Source organism: Balaenoptera musculus, chromosome 6 (assembly GCF_009873245.2).
Source record: "Balaenoptera musculus isolate JJ_BM4_2016_0621 chromosome 6, mBalMus1.pri.v3, whole genome shotgun sequence".
Taxonomy (NCBI): Eukaryota; Metazoa; Chordata; class Mammalia; order Artiodactyla; family Balaenopteridae; genus Balaenoptera; species Balaenoptera musculus.
Genome location: NC_045790.1, coordinates 1,251,528 through 1,276,493, shown reverse-complemented (window position 1 = coordinate 1,276,493; position 24,966 = coordinate 1,251,528). Strand labels below are relative to the sequence as shown.

The window sequence follows — 24,966 nt, the reverse complement described above, 5'->3', positions numbered from 1 at the left end:
CTTTTTCTTTGACAAATTATGGAGATGAGGAGAAAAACGAGTTGAAGCGCTAGGATGTTAAGCAGATCATCTTTTTGGAAGTTAAAGCCATCCTGGATGTGTTCGGATCATGGGAAAGTGATGAGCTGCGTGTGAAAGCATCCAGTGAATGAGGGCAAGGGACTGGATATACACGGATGACCGTGCCTGGAAGAACCCACAGGGGGAGCGAGGTATTTATGCAGGTGAGAGAAATGGTCCGGCAGCTGCAAGATGGAGGGAGGGAGGCAGAGGACCAGCTCCAGAGCCTGGGGTTTCGGGTTTGGGAGCAGAGGCAGCCTGTAGAGAAAGGCACAGAGCAGCAGGTGCACGGGGCCCAGGTTAAGCGCTGGAGCCAGGCACATTAGGTGGTTCTGAAGGGATCTGCTGACTGCGTGATGGGTGGTCCAGATGAACGTATTCTTAACAATAAATAGAAGGTTTTTCAGTTGGATCCATTGTTGATTTTGTTGTCGTCACACTTCTGTAATGTTTGTAGCCTTCTGGTTTTCGTTGTTGTTCTGTTGGGATTATCCACAACCTTCCTCTCTGAATTACTCTCCATTTTTCAAAGTTCATAGCAATTCTGGCTCATTTATCCTTCTAGAGATATTTCAGAGTAATTTCATATGGATCTCAAAAGTATTATTAAAATTTCAATTAAAATAACTGTAAACTTAGGAATCAATTTAGAGAAATTGTCTTTCTGTCACTAACATGATGTATCTGTTGAATTATTTATGTGTTTTTCTTTTCTAAAGGACTTAGTAAAGATTTGTAGAGTTTTGGCAAATAACAAGAAACTTGATTTTGTTGAAATTATTCGTATTTGCATTTCTATTGATATTTCAAGCTATATTATTTTTACTTTGTTTCTTAACACATAATTGCTTAATGAAGTAAATGATGTTGAGTTTTATGTTGACTTTGTATCCAGAAAAATTATTGGACTCTCATAATTTTTAATAACGCTTTTGCTTGATTACCTTGAATTTTGAGATATATTAATAATGTCCTCTGCAAATTCAGAGAATTTTGATTTGTTTTTTAGAATCATCGTATCTATTTCTCTTTCTTGTCCTATTGTATTAGGGGCAGGAATTTCTAGATAATTCCTATCCTATGGTTTAACAGAAAAATGTGACATGGTGAACCATAGCAGTCTTATAGGTTTTTATGATGTACAGTTGATTCTTGTTATTAGTGAAAGGTTTCTACAAAGTCACCGTGAGCATGAATTAGTAAATGCTGAACGACTGCTTCTAGGGGAAATATAGGAAAACTCAGCTGCTAGGAATAGAGGGAAACTCTCTCCACTTCTGTAAGGAAGGTCTACACACACCCTACAGCTCACATCATATTGGTGGTGAGTAAGGCCTGGGGCAGGTGAGGAGGCCTAGTCTAAATAGCACCCAGTGTTTCACAAAGATTCATTTTGTCTTGTCTGCAGCTTTACCATGAGTTAGGCATATAGGTTAAAAATAGTTCCCCTTGCCCAGGATCTCATAGGCATGATCTGGAAATTATATGTGTTAACTGAGACAAAATAAACACAGTTGTTCTAAGAGTGTGTGGGTAGGGGAAGTAGCTTGTCGCAGTTAGGACTTGGCAAGTGGACTGCACTGTTAGAGATTGTTACCTGAGAGGTACTGCTTTTCCTTGGTGAATTGTTATACAACTTAAGACAATTTTTCTTAAAACTACTCATTTCCATTTGCGTCAGAGAATATCTTTGCTTTCTGATTTTTCTATGTAAAACACAGTAGCCAAGTCAAAAACCAACAAGTGGGACTACATTAAACTCAAAAGCTTCTGCAGAGCAAGAGAAACAATCAACAAAGTGAAAAGGCAACCTACAGAATGGGAGAAAATATTTGCAAATCATATACCTGATAAGGAGTTGATATCTGCAATGTATCAGGAACTCATACAACTCAATAGTAAAAAAAAAAAAATAATAATCTGATTGAAAAAATGGGCAAAGGACCTGAATAGACATTTTTCCCAAGAAGATGTACAAATGGCCAAGAAGTACACGAAAAGATGCTCAACATCACTAATCATCAGGGAAATGCAAATCAAAACCACAATGAGCTACCACCTCACACCTGTCAGAATGGCTATCATCTGAAAGACAAGAGATAAAAAGTGTTGGCAAGGATGTGGAGAAAAGGGAACCCTCCTGCACTGTTGGTGGGAATGTAAATTGGTGCAACCACTATGGAAAACATTACGGAGGTTCCTCAAAAAACTAAAAATAGAGCTACCATATGATCCAGTAGTTCCGCTCCTGGGTATTTATCCACAGGAAATGAAATTGCTATCTTGAAGAGTTATCTCCACCCCCATGCTCATTACAGCATTGTTCACAATTGCTGAGACATGGAAGCCACTTAGGTGTCCATCAACAAAGGAATGAATACAGAAGATATGATACACACACAATGGAATATTACTCAGCCACAAAAAGGAAATCCTGCCATTTGTGACAACATGGATGAATCTTGAAGGCATTACACTAAGTGAAATAAGACAGAGAAATGCAGATACTGTATGATTTCACATACATGGAATCCAAAATAGCTGAATTCATAGAAACAACCAGGGGCTGAGGGATGGAGGAAAGGGGGATATGACGGTCAAAGTGTACAGACTTCCAGTTATAAGAGGAATAAGTTCTGGGGATCTAACATCCGTCATGGTGACTACAGTTAACAATACTGTATTGCATACTTGAAAGTGGCTAAGAGAGTAGAGAGTAAATGTTCTCACCGTAACAATAACGACAAAATGGTAATTCTGTGAGAAGAAGGATGCGTAAACTAACCTTATTGTGTTGACCATTTAGCAAAATATACATCTGTGAAATCATCACATGGTACACCTTAAACTTACACAATGTTATAGGTCATTTGTGTCTCAGCAAAGCTGGAGAAAACCCACAGTAGCCAAGGAAAACATTTGCGATTGTCGTTTTCGATTGCCCTTTGCCAGGGGCATCAGAGTGCATACACTTTCACAGCGTCTTGAGCTGTGTTCTTGCTCTGTCATACTGCAGCAGAGGTGTGCCGTCAAACCCAAAACCTCCTGAAATTCTTCAGCTAAAACACTGACAAGCAAAAACCTACAAGGGTCAAAATGAATCCGAATTCTGACCTAAAATTGCGATGACAGGAAAATTGAAACTGGCACAAAGAAAATTTTTCAGTGAATAGATTGCCCTGATTTATAGTTTTAAAGCAAAAATCATTCTCCTGAAGAAAAAGTTAATCCATAACTGTTCGTTACCCTGTCTCCAGATTTTTCTAGCGATGATTAATATTTTAAAAGGCATAAGCATTGCGGACTCTTAAAGTTGACTTTAGAGCATATTCAAAGTCCTTTATTGTTTTCCTCCAGGGTCCTGCTAGTGGACACACACACACACACACACACACACACACACACACACACACACACACACACACACACACACACACACACACACACACACACACACACACACACACACACACACACACACACACACACAGTATAGCTCGTGTAAAGACGACCTTGTCTTCAAAGCTGAGAGCTTGCTTTCCCATGAAAGGCTTTGTATGTTTCATGCAAAGGTTTCCTTTCTGTTGTCAGTGTTTATCTTCGTGCTCACCAGATGTCCCCTTATGACAGGTTGGATGTTTAACAGCTCCATATCATATCTTAAAGATTAAATCTTTTTAAAAAGAACTCAACAATTTCCCGCTTCTCTCTACATTCCTTTCCTAAACTCTAGTTCATTCACTGGGCATGCACTTACAAGCACCTGACCCAGCCTCCCGCCCTGGGAGCTCAGAGGCCAGTCAGCAGGTGATGGGGAGGTGGGGGGTGGGGGACAGGCCTGGTGGAGGTGGGGTCAGAGGCAGGACAGTGCAGAAGCAGGTGCTGGGCTTGGGACAACTGATACTCTTTGGAGGGCAAAGAAGGGTTCAAAGAGGAAGGCTCAATTGAAGGGATTCCTGAAGGAAGAGAATTTGAATTCCAAGTAGATGGGAGAAGAATATAGCCTTCCAGGCAGGGGGATTACTGGGCCAGTTTGCAAGGATGTGGAAAAGCAGATCCCCTGGGGGAGCAGCAGGAAGTCTGATTTGGCCTGACGTGGAAGTCTCAAAGGAAACAGGCTAGCAAACAAACAAGGGCGAAAAAGGATGTTTATCCCAGATTAAGTTTTTTGGTTTGGAATTTCATTTAGTTGTTAGGCATTTAAGAATCTAAGGCAAAAACATGTCAAGATCAGATCTGCAATTGCGAGAGGCAATTCTGTTGATCTTTTCTATTATTTTTCTTGTTCTACTTTTTTGCCCAGCTTTTTGTTTGAATCTGTGTTTGCCTTCCGTTAGACATCAGCTGTTTACACCCATGTTACAGTCTTAAGACAAGGTAAAGCACAGGAAAAAAATGACCAAGAAAGGTGCTAGAAATCACCAGGCTTACCAAATCCCTGGAGTGCTCCCCCCAGCATTTGGGCATCCATCATGGGGTTGAAATTGGGAGCCGGGAAGATGGTTCCCTGCACCTGGTGGGGAGAGTCAGAGAGAAAGGGATTGCAGCAATGCACACCAAAGGTTTCAACATTTTTTTAGATAAATAAAAACAAAAGTACATTCTATATGTTTGAATTACTCTAAGACATACACACGGGTCTGTTAAACAAATGTGTTAATTGTATGTCAATTGCAGAGACTTAATTGTGTTCTTTTTAGTCTATTGGCTTCTCCTGCATTGGCATCTATTGTCCATCTAGGAAACTGAGGAACTAGAACTAATAGTAGAAAAGTGTAAGAATCAGATAAATACAGGTCTTCTTAGTAAACACTAAGCATTTTCTTAGGAATTGGAGACTATTTTATAGAAACTGAAAAGAGATGAATTGTGGGGATTCATCCCATTTAAGTGAGTTATAAGTGGCAGTTCACCACCACAGCTTTTTTTTTTTTTTAACAATTCAGGGGCCCTGAAATCATATTAGAGAACATTGAAACATTTGAATTTGGATTAGGGATTCATGATGAAGATGGGGCAGAGATTTTTGGCAAAGCCTGCAGCTGCAGAGGAAGACGTGAACTCGTGATGATTCTCTGTTTAAGTTCTCCCTCGTGCTAATAATAAAATGGCAGAAGACGTAGGTGAGGCTTTGAGTCGCTTATTTGAGACAGAGCCAGCAGGACTGGGCTGTGTAGTATGACACTCAGACCACCAAAGTGTGTTAAGAAGGGGAGCTCTCCCCTGTTTGTCGTGAGTTTGCCCAGAAACATTGGGAAAAATGTCTTCCTGTAGAAAACGGGTCTCCAGGCCTTCAGCAGGCAGGTTCACCGAGCTCTTTTGCAGAAGGTGAAGTTTTCCGGAGCCCATCGTCTAACAGCAGAAAATTAATTAATTGATGAGCCAAAGACTGGACCTAACTTCTAGTCCAAGAAATATGCATATACCAATGCCAAAATATTTATGAAAAGATTTTTGGGGGATTAAGAAAACTGTTCACTTGAGTTAAAACTAAGAATTCAATTCCATTTGTATTCCACTTGACTGACGTTAATAAACAGGAAGCTGCCTGTTTGAAGTAGACTGGAAACCATATAGTAGTTGTAATATGGACATATTTTTGTATGTAGAAGTACAACCAAATTAGTGAAACATTCTCCTTAAATCCTAGACGGACGGACATATGTCATTAAAATATGAACACAGTTTGCATCTTATGATGCCCGTGCCTGTGTTTACAAACCAATGTCCAATTTCCTTCTAATATTTCAAGCTTATTGGAAATGATCCAGAAACTAAGTTCTCTTGAGCCAACTCTTGATTCTAGAAGCTATTTATTAGGAGACATCATGAGTTTTATCTCCCTTATTCACTAGCCAGTCCCATTGGCTGAGATTCTATTAGGAAAATAGACTATGATTCTTCTTATATTTACTAAATTAAGTTCAGAGATCAGATTCTAAAATAAATTTCCTGATTGAGTTCTCCTCACCTCAGTCATTTTGTTTTGAATCTTATAACCCTAGAGAAATTTAAGATTTAAACTTTTGAAAGAAGAGCCATGCCTTTAAATGTAAAATTTCTTGTCTGCTATTTGTCACTGCCTTTTACTAAATCCTTTTTGTCTGTGTAGCTTTTTCTGTTTTTTTTTTTTTTTCCATTGGAAATATTAAAGGTTTTTTGAGGCATGGAAAAGAGATACTTTAGTTCCCTGTGTCAGGAGTTAGAAGGCTTGTTTGGACAAGTCGGGAGGGGCAGTACCATTCAATGCCTGGTGACCTTAGTCTTGCTGTGTGCTCTCAACCAAAGAACTGTTTTAAAGTATGAAAGAGAAAATGTATTTGAAAACAATGGGACATACTGTTAAATACGTGTAAGTTATCTAGGCAATTTCAGCACCGAGTGTGGAAATGTCCATCACAAAACAGAACATTTCATTCCTGGCCGGGCTAGGATCCCCCAATTTTCTACTGGAGTATGTGCTACAAAATGAAACTGTTTATCTTTTGCACAAAAAAACAAATGAAAGATAGAAAAAAGAAAAAAAAAAGCTCTGAAAGTTATACATAAAGTTAGAACTGTCTATAGTGATTTATCAGGCACAATTTGTATGTGAAATAAGAGTCCACAGTTTTTTTCTTCAGTTTTTTTAATCCTTATATAGACTACTAGTACAATATATTTTTACAGTATAATGCAAAAATTATTTATTCATTTATTTATTTATTACAGTTCCAATATCCTTTGCCACTTAAAATTATCTCCTTATCAATTGGCCTTAAACGAATACACTAAAAATGTTTTTTTTAAAAAAAAATTGTGAATGTTTAGTAATTCAGGAAATAGTTTTATAATGTTTGTCATTCATGCCCATTTATATAGCGTATTAAATCATTATATTCATTTTATGTCAATTATACTTCAGTTAAGGTCAAGTGAGCAACGTTATTCCATGTAAGACACGTATTTAGTGTTCCTTTTACTTATTTTCTCATTGGGATGCTGACTTTGTTTTTTAATGGTCATATTTTTCCAGTTTCATTGGGATATAATTGACATGTAACATTGTGCAAGTTTAAGGTGTACAATGTGACTTGATCCACATGTACACTGTGAAGTGATCCCCGCGGTAAGGTGAGTTAATACACCCCTCACTTTGCATGTCCCTTTTGTTCTGATGAGGACATTTGAGACCTACGCTCCTAGCAGCTTTCCTGTATACAAGACAGTGTTGAAAACTGGATGTGATGAATTGGGAGATTGGGATTGACATATGTACACTAATATGTATAAAATGGATACCTAATAAGAACGTGCTGTATAAAAAAATAAATAAAATAAAATTCAAAAAAAAAAAAAAAAAAAGAAAACTGGAGTCACCGTGCTGCACATGACACCCCAGGACTTGTTCACCTCAAAACCGGGAGTTTGTACCTCTGACCAACATCGCCCTGACAATCACCATCTGTCAGGGACCATTTTGACTGAACTGACCAGTTAAGCTATGGAAGCAGTTCAGTTACCAGTTTTAAGTTTGTCCCCTGAATTAAACAATTATTTGAAAAAATTAATTGATTGATTAATTGCTTTGGGCCATAAAACTTTTTTCACGTGATTACAATATACCTGTAGGTATGTATTCCTCGACTTTCTTTGGACTGTTTTCCAGTATTTGTGCTCGGCCACATTCTATGCATCCTCACACCCAACACCAGGCTTCCTGATGACGTTAGTCTACACTGAGAGCTTCTTAAACTTCCCTACCACTCACGGCCCTTTTATTTTTCATTAGTATCTTACATTTTTCTATTTGATACAGTTCTTTTTTTATTATTGAAGTACTGTTGATTTACAATGTTGTGTTGATTTCTGCTGTACAGCAAAGTAACTCAGTTATACATATATATACATTCTCTTTTATATTCTTTTCCATTATGGTTCATCTCAGGATGTTGAATAGAGTTCCCTGTGCTCTGCAGTAGGACCTTGTTGTCTATCCATCCCGTATATACTAGTTTGCGTCTGCTAATCCCAAACCCCTAGTCCATCCCTCCCCTTCCCCCTCCCCTTTGGTAACCACAAGTCTGTTCCCTGTGTCTGTGAGTCGGTTTTTATTTCGTAGATAAGTTTTGATACAGTTCTTAAAGTTGGGGCTTTGCCTATGTCAAGTACAGTATTGTTTTATAATTTGCTGCCGTACAAGTAGTTGTTCTGTGGCTTCATTCCTTATCCTTCTAATTATATTTTAGGTCCCTTGTCTGCAGAGGGTACATCAAAACTATACATGATTTTCTATGCAGCGAGACATCTTTTTAAAATGTTCTCATTCACTGGTGATGTCACTTAAGTTAAATGATTGCTTTAAAAAAATTCATGAATGAGATTTTTGGCCAAATGACCTGGCTTTATATATAATTAATATGATAAACTTTCTTTTTGTTTTTGTTTTTGTTTTTTTTTAACAAATACAGAATGTACATGAGTTAAGCAGGTTCTTGAAATCATTATACTGATCGTATTTATTGTTTGTATTAGGAAAACTGAAGAGAGACAAACAAATCAGACAAATGAGAACTGACCTGGAGAAGAGGGTGTGGGGTGAGAGACGGTCCTAGTTAATGGGGCACGTCTGGCTTGACAGTGACTCGGGTGAGAAGCAAAGATAGAGGTGAGCTGTCACGTGATTAGCAAGGGACATCGAATGTTTTTTTAAGCAAGAGAGTGAAATAATCTGATTGGAGTTCCACTCTACAGCCACGTAAAGAAAGAAACCAAAAGAAGTGATAGAGGTTGTAGGCATGGCTAATTCAGAACCTCTAGCAGGTATAATGTACACCTGAACTGAAGCAAACTGTGTGTTCTTGATGAATGCAGTTTGACTGTTGACCGAGTGTAATTTAACTTACTAATTTTTGAGGTGTATTTTAAGTTAACCCAGTCACGTTAGTTTAACCTTTTGAAAGAGTAAGAGACTGTTGTGTCAGGTATTTCTCAGCGTGTGTACCTTTTAAAGCAAAGTCCTTTTTAATGTACGTGTTCCTAATTTGTTCACATCTTAGAGCAAAATGGAAATTTTGAAAAAGTGGACACTTTCCAATGTGACATGAAAATAACGTGTATATGGTAAAATTATTTTTTTACCTTGAAAATGGTCAGATTTAGAAATAGTATCACTTGTCGCAGGCAAAATAAGTTCCAGTGTCTGTCATTTCCATTTGAATTCTCACCACAAGGTAATCAAAATATAATCTTTGCTTCTAGTCATTTGTGAATTTAGGTTTTGACAGAGGAATAAAAAACACTCCCATTTTAAACGACAGAATAAACTGCCTCATGAACTCACTATGCAGGAGATCATGAGTGATGTGTAGATTTAAAATTGGTTCCAGAATCTACCTCCTGAGTAAATAATGAATGGATTTCTTTAACTGACAGAAGAATTTCAAAATTATTGTCTGGAACTGAATACAGACTGGAAAAGTCACATATAGATGGCTCATGAAGTTGATAAAAATATGTTCATCATCTCATGTCAATAGGTACATTGATAATGCATATTTCATTTATTCATAGTGACCCAGGGGCCCGGGGTCCATAAACCCATGTTGCTTCTTATTCAACACCCACATTGTAGTCCTTTCTCTCATCTGGCTTTTAAGTCACCCTCATCCCGACAGCCTGAGAACCTAAAGAGTTTGGACTTGAAATATCAGCTGGACTGACTGGGCACCTGCCTGCATGTGGGTTTCAGCGAATAATTCAGCTTTGTTTCGGTGTAACGGAGATTCTTAGATTTCCAGTGAACTGAGGGTTTTTGGAGCCCTGTGAGGAAATCCTACAGAAGTCCTGGGCCTCCGTTTCCATAGGGCACATACTCACCTTTGGGGCACTGGTCCCTGGATCTCCAGACGCCCTGAACCCCACTCTCCTTTGACTTCTGTCTGACAAGAGCTTCCTGAACAGTTTCAGTGGCTTCAGCATGACCAGCCCTGGGGGCTGATTAACCAGTGTTTTAACCCACCCTCTCTCATCTTCCACGAGTGTGTCCTTCAGTCCAATCCCGTCCGTCCTCTCCCCACAATACCTTCCACAGGGCCCCCTTGTCTTCACCTCTGCTACTGCCCCCTTTACCCCTTCCCCTGGGTCGCACCCAACGAGCTGTTCCCACAGCCAGAATGGTCCTTCCCAAGATCAGACACGTCCTGTGTCCTTCTCTGCCTAAGCCCTTCCTGCCCAGAGCAGTAGTTCTCAGTATTTGTTTTCTGCTCTGGCCCATGGGGTGGTTGATTTTCACATGAAAGAAACATCCCCGGGAGCACCTAGGTTTACAAACACATCCCAGTGTGCTAGCCTTGAGGACACTTCTCTGTCTTCCACTCAACAGAGTATATGGTCATAGGTCGGGGTGAGAATATCATATATTGGGCAAAACGTGAGCGTATAGACTAGAAAAAGACGTTCGAGCTTTGGCTCGTTGGTCTTGATGGGAGTATTTTCAGTGTTCGCGGCAACTCGTTCCCATGACTGAGAATAGATGACTGTGGGACTCAATCGGATATTTTAGCAGTGTGAACAGTGCTCTTCAGGACTGGTCCCTGACCATCTGCATGGGTTCATGTCTTACTTTCTCGCGCTGAACCTCTTGGCTCCTATACACGACACACAGCCCACACCCCAGCCCTGAGTGACTCTGTGGCCTTGTCCCTTCTGTCCCTTCTGTTTGGATTGTTCTCCACCCGTGCCCATCTCCACACACACTCGCATCCTCTGACTCCACCGTGAACATCTGTTCAGGATTTAACTGATGGCTCCAGGGCCCTCTGTGCAGGGAGTCCTTCCTCACACCACCACCCCCACCTGCTGCCCCAGGAATTGTCTACCCTCTTCCTGGTGCCAGAGCTGCAGGGCATCCTGCTCGAGTGCCAGGAGCACAGCAGAAAATATCCATTCCTAGTTCTACCAGGTTTCCAAGAGTAGTAAGTCTCATTAACTGGGCGTCCTTTGTTTTGTGGAAAATGGACCTGAATGTGAGTGGTTGTGCAAATTTAGAGATTGGACTGTTCTCGTGAATAAAGGAAGAATATTTGGATTTCCAGGAAACAGTTTGGGATGAGGTATGACAAGTAACACGAATGGATAGTAATGCAGAATTACTCTCATTCCAGCCAAACTCTGGACTCAACTCAAATTCCACCTGTTATGTGGGGTCTTTCCAGGTTTTATCGAGTATTACCTATGGTTTACTTTGCACCTCTGTTGACCACGGCCTTGCATTTTTTGCATTTGCCTTTTCCCCTAAATTTTCAATTTCTGAAGGGCAGGGACACTTCTTCTCTTGCTTTTCAAAGCATTTAGGGCAGCACCTTAGGTAGAAAGTGGGCTCTAAGAATGTTTATAAAATACTAAATAGAAAAATACATGGACTCAGAGACATCTGCTCTCATCCAGCAGCTTAAAAATTCATTATTCATACAAGCAGGCTGTGCTCTGGGCATTTTCACCTGCATTTCCTGGGTAATCACCTCAGCAGTCTTGTGAAGCTGGTGATACTAAGCTTATTTCACAGATGAGGAGATTCTGAGGCTAAGTTGTCTGAAGCCATGCGGGTCGTGTGTCGTGAAGCTGACACTGAAATCCAGATTTAACTCCCTGGCTGGAGCCCTTTCCCTTAGAGCTGAAACTGATGTAAAACAACATGTACAATTGAGGCCCTTTATTCATCTTTGCAACTGAAAAATATCTCTATTTGCAAAGGATCTTGTGGGTAAAACCAAAGTTCTAAAAGCATAAGTTGTTCTTCTTATACCAATTCTAAGAGAAAAAGAAAGGGGTGTGTGTGTGTGTGTGTGTGTGTGTGTGTGTGTGTGTGTGTGAAGGAGGGATTGAGGAAATTAGAGAAAGACAGCCAAAAATAGCTTCCCATTAGCTGGGTCACCAAAGTGCATTTAAGAACAGAATGTCTAATATTTAACTTCAGTAGAACCCCAGTATAGCCCCCCCCCCCCCCCCCGTTGTCATGAACCCCCGTTGTTTTCTGTCTCTTTTGGTGACCGCTATGGACAAGAACGGTGCCAGGCAGAGCAGACAGACACCCTGGCCCGGCACCTGGCAGGGCAGTTGGCATGTCCAGCTCCAGCTCCAGATGCAGGCCACCCAGACCGTGTCCTCGAGCGGGCAGGAGGCCGGCCGTCCAGCTCGTGTGTGTGGGCCAGTCCCTCTGAGGGTCTGAGCTGCTGCCTGCACGTCCCCACCCCTCCCTCGTGGTGGCGCTTTTGGGCACACAGAGTGGCAGCCCCCGGGGTTCTGCCAGCCTGCTGCCGGCCACGGGGAGCAGGGCTGGCGTGGGACGTGGCAGGGGGCCAGGCCCAGTGTTGGTGGGGATGGCTTTCTCCTGATGGTATTTTGCAGGAGGGAGGGAATTAGGGTTGTCCCATGATGGGTCTCCAGCCACTGAGAAGGGAAAGCGCACGTGGGCTGGCTGGCTGTCTCCCACACGAACTAAGAGAAATGGAAACATCACGTCAAGTGAGTGAGAGAACCACTAATCTTTCTTCCCTGTGCTCCTCTGGCCTCAGATAAGAATCTTTAGGGAGAAGGAGTAACCGGGGGAAGAATTTTTGTGAACTTAATTCGGGTCGTAAAGGACAGGATGACTGCAGCTTACATCTGGGTTACACTTGCCAAGGAAAGATGCATCTATCATATAATCAAAATAAAGCTGAATGATCTGGTGTCTACCACAGCTACTAATATTAAGGTAGGCGGGGTTATATTTTCAGATAGATGCAGAAGTGTTTATGACTACGAACCAATTACTAAATTAGTTGCTGTAAAATCTTTACAGCTTAGTAGATGGATGTCAAGGAGTTTAAGAAAAGCATGGAAGAACCTGGATTCACCCACACAGCCTCTTATGATTACCATCCAAGAGTGTCTTCACTCACGAGACTGTATGTTTTGAGGAAACAATTGTGTAGGAAGATGAAATTGATGATAACTTTATCTTAATAACAGGTACGGTAAACTTTATCTTAGTAATATGCAGTAGAAGACTATAAAACTTAACCTCATTAGAGTAAAATCGATGGCATCAAATGACTGCTTACTCTTGAAAGCTCAAGATATTCGATTCCTAAACCCTGGAATCTGCGAATGTTACCTCCCCTGCCAAAGGGGACTTTGCTGGTGTGATTAAGTGAAGGATTTTGAGATGGAGAGATTATCCTGGATTAAGCTGGGAGGCTGTAAATATAATCCCACCTGCCCTTATGAGAGGGGGGCAGAGGGAGATTTGACTACAGGAGAAGAAGGTGACAGGAAGCCGAAAGCAAGGTGTCACATTACTGGCTGTGAAGATGAAGGAAGGACACATGGTCCAGGGATGTGGGTGACTTCTGGAAGCTCGAAAAGCCGAAGAGGCCATCCTTCCCAGAGCCTCCAGGGGGAGCCAGCCCTGCTGACAGCCCCACTTTTGCATGGTAAAACTGTTTTCAGATTCCTGACCTCCAGAACTGTAAGAGAATACATTTGTTTTAAGCCACTACCTTGTAGTAATTTGTTATAGCAGCAACAGAAAATTAACAGTCACCTTGGAATCCTTGTTTCCACGTGTCCTCCCATCCTAAACTCTTACATCACAAACTTGCTCATTCCCAGTCAGGCCCCCCCTTCATCAAAAGATACACTTAAACCAAACCCCCCAAACCTCATAAATATCCTGCTGTTCCCCCTCCCCTCTGAGATGCTATTAAGATCATCAAGGTAGACCTTCCCCTTAGATGTGCTTCGTCCTCGGAGTGTTTTGGTGCTGTTTTGGGGAAGTTAGCATTTGATAAGCTATAATGAGGAAATCTGAAGTAACATTCTGTCTGGATAAATAAAAGGCAATGGGTATTACTGTTCTATAAGTAAATCAAGAAAGTCACTGAAGTTACCAGAAGGAGTATGTTTCATAGTGTAAAAGATCATAGAAGAATTTCATGTGACTGATGCCACCTAAGGAGGATTGTAAGGAGATTATTGCTACTTGATAATTCTGTCTAGGGTCTTTCAGAATAAATGGAAAAAAGACATGGCGATGAGATTATAAATTATGGAAGAAACAATAAAATATGGAGACATAATTTAGGACATTATATTTAATGTGTATACAGCTGGGAGAGAGAATGGAAGAAAAACAATAATAAAAGAAAAAGTAGAAAAAATTCAGGCAACGAAAGAATCACATTCTTGTGATGTGATGAAAAGGGACCATCTGTATTGGGGAATATTAATGAAAAAATCAACACTTAAGAGACAACATATTCAAGTTTGCTTACAAAGGAAACAATCAAACTGGAATCAGAATTCTCTTCCACAGAATTAAATGTTAGAAGGCATTTGATCAGTCTTTCCAGAATTCAGAGGAAACAATTTAGGATTCAAAAGTTTTAAATCCAGCAAACTGTAATTTAAAAGAAAGGGCAGAAGAAGAAGATACCACCTACATACCCTTTTCAGATCATGATAAGAATGATTCAGCCCAATGAAGCTGAATCAGTGCAAGGAAGTCAAGTGAAGAACAGAAGTAGTTCAATACTATTAGTACCTCAATCCAATAGTCAGCACCCATTGAGTTTCCAGTATGTCCCCAAAATCGTGTTAATTTACACTACTGAACTCCAAGGAATTAAACAAACAATCAAAAATACACACAAGCCAGGTTGGTACTATTGCTACAGATGAAACGAGGTTTAGAGAGGTCAATTTCTGTTCATAGATCACATACTTAGTGAGCGGTGGTGCCCAGATTCAGACCCAGCTTGGTCTGATTCCAGCCCCTGTGTTCTTTTTTTTATTTTTAATTTAATTTTTTAGTTTATATTGGAGTATGGTTGATATACAATGTTGTGTTACTTTCAGGTGTACAGCAAAGTGATTCAGTTATACATATGCATGTATCCATTCTTTTTTAGATTCTTTCCCTGTATAGATTATTACAGAATATTGAGTATAGTTCCCTGTGTTATACAGTACATCCTTGTTGATTACCTATTTTATATATAGTAGTGTGTATATGTTAATCCCAAACTCCTAATTTATCCCTCCCCGCAATGTTTCCCCTTTGGTAACCATAAGTTTGTTTTTGAAGATGTGGTACATATATACAGTGGAATATTACTCAGCCAAAAAAAGAATGAAATAATGCCATTTGCAGCAACATGGGCGGTCCTAGAGATTATCATACGAAGTGAAGTAAGCCAGACAGAGACAGACAAATATCACATGACATCACTTATATGCTGAATTAAAAAAAAAAAAAAGATACAAATGAATTATTTACAAAACAGAAACAGACTCACAGACTTCGAAAACCAACCTCTGTGTTCTTAACTGCTAGACTCCCTTCTGAACATCGAAGGAATTCAAGTGGGACTTTTTTTATCATTAAATAATAAACCTACACTCAATATAATCGAGTTAGCAAATAAGAACATCTCTGACAAAAAGTTAAAACATCATATATGATCTCATTGTCTACAAATTATTGTTAAATATTTAATGTCTATAACAAAAGGAAATATCTGCCACATCCTCTTCTTGTGCTTTTCCTATCTTTACATGTAATTGTATTTTTCCAAATGGAATCATGTGTTACATATTTGGTAGTCTGTCTTTTCCTAGTGTACCACTCTATAGGAGATATCTTAAAGTCTCTTCTGCTCTTTTCTTATCTCTGAAGATAAAAATATCGTGCACCAGATCTAAAAATACTGCTCAACCTTACGTATGAATAGTCTAATTAATAATGTGTCCTAACACTCTTTTTTCATCCATAATATATTATTTAAAGAGACCTGAAATCACATTTAAATCTAATAAACATATCCACGTCCCCAATAAGACAATGTGTAAGTGTATTTTGCAGACCTGGTTTTCTGAGGTGAGGGAGGCTCTATACTTCTTGCTTGCCGTATAGCTACTTTGCAGTTTAAACAGCGCCTTTACGTTCTTTGTTTAATTTGAAGTTATCAACAAGTCTGTATCAGGCAAGGCAAGTGTTCTTATTTCTACATTACATATAAAAACTGATGACTCAATATTTATATAACACCATTGGCTTAATGATTGGCAGACCAGAATAATAGTGTTTTGACTTTAGACCCAGTGCTTTTCCCGTATATCCTGCCTATCATTCTTCTTCTTTTTTACTCTTTGTTGATTATTATTCTCATATCTCAAAAACCTAATGCTACTTTCATATTTGTTTATGTCCCTTACAAAAAGATTAAAATATCCGAATGCCCATAACATAATCTAGAGGAATAAAGCATATCATAACTTCAACTTTTTAAATGTTAACTAGGAAGCAAATTCAATATAGGATCTATAGCTCAAACTCAAAGAACACATGCAGTCCTGAATTTCACTTTTAAGATAGAGATTATGTTGACATTTAATGTGTGAAGAGTTGCATCTCATGGGTTTATTAGAACAATTTCTACAAAATGAGGTTGCAGCTCTTAGATGAATGGTGATTTCAGCCACTCTTCTCTAATTTGATATCTTTAGAGGTTAGTAACCAGCACTCTCAAAGCCCAATAATCTGTTTCACAAATAGAAACAGCCTCCTGGTGATAAGAATTCTTTAGCTTTCCTAACAGAAATCAGTGATAATGTTATCTAGTGAACTGCATGTTCTTGAGATGTTAATGAGAAAAAGAATGGCTTCTTTGGCCTACCATTTTACTTCCTTTTAAAACGCTGAAAGGCTACTGTGAAAAAAAATCGTGATGTTCTTTTCCCAACAGATTTTACCTTTATAATAATGCTTGGTTCTAGCTGATATGACATTTTTTCTTTTCTCTGAGTTAATATAAACTAAAGCAAGAGAATATGTTTTTCTTTTTTTTAATCTCCAAACAAGCTTTATTTACATTTACTTTTAATAAGAGCTATAAAACAGGTCTCAACAAGCAGAAATTTAATTACATCCATGAATTTGATCTGATGAACATACTGTTCACAGTAAAGCTTTACCTATAAATATATGTTGAAAATACAAATTAAGCATCCGTGTTAAGCAGTGTGGCCTGTTTTCTAGATATTGTAAATTTTGTTCTGGAATTATCTGTATAGTCTCAGGAAGGGCCTATGTTTTTATTTTTAGTTTTTTTAACATCTTTATTGGAGTATAATTGCTTTACAATGGTGTGTTAGTTTCTGCCTTATAACAAAGTGAATCAGCTATACATATACATATATCCCCCTATCTCCTCCCTCTTGCATCTCCCTCTCACCCTCCCTATCCCACCCCTCTAGGTGGTCCCAAGGCATCGAGCTGATCTCCCTGTGCTAGGCATGGACTTATAAATACTACCAAATGTAAAATAGATAGCTAGTGGGAAGCAGCCGCATAGCACAGAGAATATGGGTTTTTTAAAAAAACAATTCTCAGCTAAATAAAATTTTGGCTGGATAATCCGTAAATTAAGTTGTTTAGCTATAAAACAAAGAAATTTTATATTTCTCTATTGAGGGAAATTTAACCCAAACAAAAGTTTTAGAATTTTGCAATTAATTTTGATAGACATATGACTAATATATTTTACAGAGTTAGACTTATGGCCAGTTTGTTTAGGGCAATTTTTGCTTTGAACTGTTTTACATAAGTATCCTGCAAAGCATTTCTATTTCATTCAGTGAGTGAAGATGTATAAATCTAAAACAAAGCAAAACCAAACACCAAAACCCAAAAACACACACAAAAAGCAAAAACAAAGAATTATACTGAAGAAAAAATATGGCGTCACAATAAACATGGAAAAAATATGGAATCATAATAAAGGTGGAAATACGGAATCACATTTGTTACTAGAAGATTTCTTTGTAGACATTAGTTGTGCCTCAGGCCATCATCTGCTCTGGGGATGAAGGAGGCAGAGGACCACATTGTACCTTGACTGGTTTTACATCAGTTGGTTCACAGCTTTCTGCTTCCTTAATGAAATACATTGATGGCATCATAGTAAGGAATCCAAGATCAGGGAGACATTAATTAACTTTACTAATAGATAAAATGCTTTTAAATTGTTTAAAGTATTTAAAGGTAATTTTTAATTTCTCAAGAGTACCTGGGTTCTTGGCTTTACACTTTGTTATGCTTTTACTTGTAAAAGTTGATGAAGATTCTGATAAATAGCAATTAAGAAGTGACCTCATTGTGAAGAATAGATCTCAGGAGTCATCAAATGTTTAGGAAGGGAAAAATTCAGAAAATATTGATGGTCATCTGATTATATGGTGAAGGTGTCCCCCCTTTTTTTAATCTTCAAAATAATCTGTCAGCTATTTGTCAAACCCCACAATGATACCAGGATACATTCAGGAAATGATAGTCACCTACTCAAGGGGGGAATCCAGTCCTTTTATTTTTTAAAGTAATACTCAATTGGTTACTTTTACACCTTGAAGCGTTGGTAATGCACCTGTAATTTTCCTAGTATGCACTTAAGTACAGTGCCATAATCTGCTCTAAATTGCATTTGACATGCTTTTATGTTACTTTTCTTCATTTAAAAAATGTAATAGCTACAGAAATGTAAGCGTAAGAGGTAAAGCAGTACTAGTATTCAAATAATTTACAAAACCTGAGAATGTGTGCTGAGGAGACCAAAATCTGTCAACATTCATATGGTGTCTTATATTAAAGGGAAAATATCTACCAAATAAAATATGGGTGTGTTAGATGGGAATCAGTTATGGGTTGCACCACATGAGACATATATTAATCTTCTTTCTGGAAAGTGAAGATTGGTAGAGAGATTCATCTGATAGACAAACAATAGGGAAAAAGTGGCAAACAGTCAAGATGTTTATATAACACTGTAGTAGGATTTTAACTTTGGTCCCTTCATAGTTCAGTTTCTCTGAGGCTCTAATTTTCTGGCAAAACAGTGGCTGCCAACGGCATCCACACTCCAAAGTGAAGGGTGGACCACGTGGGGGGAGGTTGCAAAGAAGGTTCTAGAAACCAGTTTTGTAACTCTTAGCCACTCAGCAACCTGGAGGAGGTGAAGCGGCTCTGAAATTATAGGTGGGAGTATTTGGGTCGAGGTGATGGTGTTCTGAGACCTTCCTGTGCTGCCATGGGAACTGGGGTGAAGGGTACAGGGCGGGGGTGTCTTCAACAAGGGGGCTGCCTGGAGAACTTGAATATGTCCACAGAGTTCTGGGGACCCAGTGACACACACTGCAAATAAGGCTAAAGCCGAGACTCTGGCTAAGCAGCTGCCCAATGTGAGGAGGGCGGCTTTACTGGGGATGCCTCAACTCCAAGTGTTCATTCCATACCAGAGCTAGTGGGGATGTAGGGCGTGTGCGTGTTTACTGGGGACCCGGTGAGAGCCCCAAAGTAGGACATGTTCGTCACAAGTCATTTTGAAGGGATCTGGCTCCAAATCTTTCTTCAGGGGGAGTAATAGGAGCTCTGAGAACAGACGGATAAATAAACTTCAGGAGAACATTCCTGCCCGTGAGAGGTGTCCTGTAAATGCACAGTGGTTCCAAAGAGACATCTTCTATGGCCACAGAGCATCAGTGACTAAAATACCTGTTAAGTAAGACCCAAGACGTTCCTGAACTTTTCCCCCATGTACACACTCTTCCCCAATCCTGGGGGTGTTGGATGCCTCAGTCAGGGGACTCACAGGTGGAGGGGGCCACCCACAGAAGGATAAAAAGCTCAGTCTCACCCTCTTTACTAATGCAGGGTTTTGACCTGAAGCTGGCAGGAGCAGGTGAGGGAGAGATGCTTTAATTAAGAAGAAATGTTGCTTTTATATATAGAATGGATAAACAAGGTCCTACTGTATAGCACAGGGAACTATATTCAATATCCTATGATAAACCATAATGGAAAAGAATATAAAACAAAGAATTTGTATATATATGTATAACTGAATCACTTTGCTGTACAGCAGTAATTAACACAACATTGTAAATCAACTATACTTCAATAAAAAAGTAAATAAATAAAATTAAAAAAAGAAATGTTCAAAATTTTTACCTTGCACAGATCTAGATATGTTTAATTTCTATACATTTTTGTGAGTGGAAGTGATTTATGAATATTTAAGTACCTAAGAGCAAAAGCCAAGTCATGAGATCTCTTATGTGCAGAATGTTTGTGCCCCCCAAATTCATACGATGAAGCCCTAATCCCCAGTGTGATGGTGTTTGAAGGAGCCTTTGGGAGGTGACTAGATTTGGATGAGGTCATGAGGGCGGGGGCCCCATGATGGGGTTCATATCCTGATAAGAAGAGGAGGCCAGAGCTGAGTGTCTCTGTCGCGTGAGGACACAGTGGGAAGGAGGCCTGTGAGCCGGGAAGACGGTCCTCAGCAGACCCAGGATCTGCTGGCACCTTGATCTTGGAATTGTAGGCCTTCGAACTCTGAGAAACAAATGTTGGTTTAGCTACCCCAGCCTATGAAATTTTCTTACAGCAGCCGGAGCTGACTAAGACGGGACCCAGGGGCAACTAGCTCTGTAGAGTTTAAACGGACAAAGTAGGAATCAAGTAAAGGTATATATTGTTTTCTCTCTGATAAATAGTCCAAGTTTAACTACCTGAAAAAAATTGTTTTTTTCCAAAAGTACCTGTTAAATAAAGTATAAATAATAGTGCATTCATTTATCTAATCAGAAAAGTTAAATTAACAATGTGTCAGAGATTCACTTAAAAAACCTCTTAGGACTTGCTCCCCATCTTTCACTGAAAGTCTTCATTCTGCTTTGCTCTGTTACCCGCTTTGTCGATTTTCTCAATCCGTACTTATTTCATTCCCAAAGAACTATCTAATCATGGAAACTGCAACCAACTGCGAGTCATTTTGACTACAAATTATAAAGCTTTGTCTCTGTTTTTATTTTACATTAAACTCAATTATTCAATCTTTGATTTGTAATCAAGTAAATCCATACTTCTTCCCTTTGATTGATCTGCTTATACCATCGCCAGTGGGGTCCATGTGAAAGGGATACTCATATGGCGATGATTTCATGTTAAACTTTGTTTTTCTGAGGACCCCTCAGGGAAGAGTTAAGAGGCCCCCCACCTAACGTGGACTAACTCTTTCTAGAAACTCCATGAAATTGTCCGCGTTCTGTGCCGCTGACTAAAACCTCTCCATCTCTCTATATGAAGCATCTTTATTCTCCATGGTTTACCATGTTCCTGATTAAAAGAGGAGGGGCATGAAAGGAAACGTCTATCAAGTCTGTGAAACACTGTGACAAATATCATGTAGCCTGTACCCAGGAAACATCTGATAGTGACCTTCTCTGGACATTGTGAAGAATAAAGGGTAGCCAGTAAAAGTTAGGAACTTCTCTCACCTCCCTTGTTGGTGAACTTTTCTATCTCGCTAGAGTCAGGCTGGCTGGGTCTCAACTCATCTTTGTTCCTTGCTGTACAATGTAGCAAGTTACTTAAGCACTGCCGATTTACGCATTGTGGAGTTACACAGGTACTTTGTTTACTTGAGTTATTTATGAAGAATGGTGAGGTATCATGTCAATCAGTAGTAGTTATTATTAATCCTATTCCTCTTCTTCCTCATTATCACCATTAACTTCAACCTGTAACCCCACTTAGGTCTTGATTCTTCTTCTGAGAGTTTCAGGGGATGCTACCGTTTTCAAGAATCAATTTTCTATAAAATTAGAAATGCTAATTTCATTGAGTTGTAAAATTAAAATTTTTAGTCTTTTAAATTTTCACGGTTGTATTTATTTTATGTTTCTCATATATATTAGAAATTCATAATAAATGCTTTAAAAATTGTTGATCTATAATTGTTTCTACTGTGCAACATTAACAAGTTGATCACAGAGTATAACAGTTTTCAAGACTTTACAGACTTTTTCTGATCAAAACCAGGCAAGAGAAATGGTCAACCATCTACATTCATTATGAAAGTCTGGCATTTATGATACTCAATTTCTTTCAGTGCTTAAAGGAACAATTATAGCATTAAATGCATATATTAGAAAAAAAGTTCTCACATTAAAAATTTAACCTTTCACCCTAAGAAATTAGAAAAATAATGGAAAATTACACTCAAAGCAAGCAGAAGGTAGGAGGTGATAAAGACAAGAGTAGAAATCAATAAAATTAAAAAGAGAAAAATGAAATAAAGGAAATCATAAGCTTGCTTTTTGAACAACAATAAAACTGATAAAACTCCAGCCAGACTGACAAAGAAAAACAGAGAAGATACAAACCGTAAATATGAAAATAGCTGACACATCCCTACCAAAAGGAATGCTAAGAACAATATGCCAATAAATATGACAATTTAAATTCCTTGGCAGATGGAAACTATCAAGATTCACTCAAGAAAAACAAATAACCCGAATAGCCTCATATCTCTTGAGGAAATCGAATTCATAGTTAGCATTACATCAGCAAGAAGTATTTCAGGTACTTAGTTTCACTGGAGATTTTTACCAAGCATTCAAGGAATAAATAATAACCAATTTTACGAAGTCTCATAAGAAATAGAAGAGAACACTTTCTAACTCATTTCATGGAGCCAAAATTGCACTAATACCAAAGCAAAACTGTTACAGGAAAAGAAAATTACAGAACGGTAACACTTATTAACATAGATGCAAAAATGCCCAATCTAATATAAGAAATTCCAATGCAGCAACATATAAAAAGAATAAGTAGCGTGACCAAGTGAGGTTTATTCCAAGAATGCAAGGCTGATTTGACATTCAAAAATCAATCAATTTATTTCGTCATACTGGAAGTCAAAGGAATTAGAACAGCTGAAACAGATTTGAAAAAGAAAAACTAAATTAAAGGAATAATGCTAATTGATTTTAAGAATTATTATGAAGTCACAGTAATAATGAGATTGTGGTATTGGCTAATGTTCTAGAAAATAAGATCAGTGGAACAGAATAGAGAATCTAGCAATAGATCCATATAAATACATAATTTTTGACAAAGTTGTAAAAGCAATTCAATGGAGAAAGAATAGTTTTTCCAAGAAATAGTGCTATAAAAACTGAACATCCATATGAAAAAAAAAATTAAGCTTGACCTATACCTCATACCTTATACAAAAATTAACCCCAAATTGATCATAGACCTAAATAGAAATGTTAACTGTGTGAACTATCTGGAAGAAAATATAGGAGAAAATCTGCATGACTTTGGGTTAGTCAAAAATTTTTAGACATGACAACAAAAATACAATCTATAAAGAAAAAAAGATAAATTGAACTTCACCACAATTGAAAACTTTGGCTCTATGAAAAATGTTGTTAAAAAATGAAAAGACAAGTCGCAGAATGGGAGAGAATATTTGTAAATCACATTTTTCATGAAGCCCTTTTATCTAAAATATATAAAGACCAATAAAAAATAAACAAACAAAAAAACCAATTTAGAATATAGGTAAGCATTATAAACAGACACATTTCCAATGAAGGTATAATAAATAAGCATATGAAAAACTACGGATATCATTTACATTAAAAAATGCAAAGTAAAACTACAGCGAGATACTGCTACATACATTGCTGGTCGGAATGCAAAATTGTGGGCCACTTTGGAATAACAATTGGGCAATTTCTTATAAAGTTTAAACACAGTCTTAGCATATAACCTGGCAATCCGACCCCTAGATATTTGTCTAAAGCAATAGGAACTTTACTCAAAAACCTTAACTTGAGTGTTCTTAGAAGCTTTGCTTGTGATTATCAAAAGCTGGAAACAAGCCATTTGTCCTTCAAGCTGAATGGATAAACAGACGGTGGTATAGTCATTCAAGACTGCTTTTCAGCCGTAAAAAGACAGCTAGTGATTCATGCAGCAACTTGGATAACTGTTGAATGCACCCCACCAAGTGAAAGAAGCCATTTCCAGACGGGTTTATAGTCTGTGATTCCATTTATATGACAATCTGGAAAAGGTAGAACTAGAGAAAAGGTAAACAGATCAGTGTTTGCCAGGTTTGAGGGCTGGGGTGTTGGCTGACTGCAAACCGGGAGTGTGGAGGATGTTTGGGGTGATGGAAGTCTCTATAAGGAAATGGATCAGATACATGACCCAAAGCTCTTACAAGTGTATATACCACAAAGAACACATTTTACCACACGTAAATTTAAATTTAACAAAATCAACTATGAAGTAAGGGAACCCGACAGGGAATGCAGATTGTAGCAAACAAATCTGTCTAAGTTACACATGAACCTTGTAGCCACAGTTAAGTGGGCTGGGAGAAGGGACGCGCCCTAAGTAACTTCACAAAATAGTGTTTGTCGGGAGACTGTAAAGCTAAGGATGGAAGGAACCCAGACAATGTCCTCTCCTTTCTCACAGGGCTATGGCTTAGCACACTCTAAACTACATGTACATGTACGATAGAGTTAAACAAATGAGCACATGTATTTTAGATATTGATAGTTACCGTTTTTATCGTGTGAGAAAGAATATGTAATGGTGAAGGTTAAAATGTGGGGCTGAATTAGATTGGATGTATCAATATGAAGGTAGATGATAGGTAGCTAGAGAGAGAGGGAGAGAGAGAGAACCATCACCATAGGTAACTTTAATATGAACCAAGTGTGTAGACAGGGAGGGACCTGCAAAGTCTGTTAAAATCCCTTCTGTGCCCCTTGTCTCTGCTGGCCCAGCAGACATGTGTTTATCAAACGTGTGCTTTTCTGTCTCCATGTGAATTGCCTTCCTCCCCTTTGAGTTCCCAACCCCTACCCCCCAACATTCTCTTTTATCTTTGAAGATGTTGTTTAAGCGGAGGGTTTCAGCCATTTTGGCAAGTGACTCAGTTTTCCTGGGTCTCTCCCATGTATACCTGCTTTTCAACTTTTGTGTGATTTTCTCCTGTTCATCTGTCTCATGTCCGTTTA

General features: G+C 38.7%; 1 protein-coding gene across 1 annotated transcript in view; it reads right to left on the bottom strand.

Annotated features, from left to right (window-relative positions):
- ANXA10 (annexin A10) overlaps positions 1–24,966 on the bottom strand; it is a 67,114-nt gene that overhangs the window by 34,812 nt on the left and 7,336 nt on the right. The window contains exon 2 of the mRNA XM_036856255.1: positions 4,492–4,573. Coding sequence (XP_036712150.1) covers positions 4,492–4,573 — 82 coding nt within the window. The remainder of the gene's footprint in view (positions 1–4,491; positions 4,574–24,966) is intronic.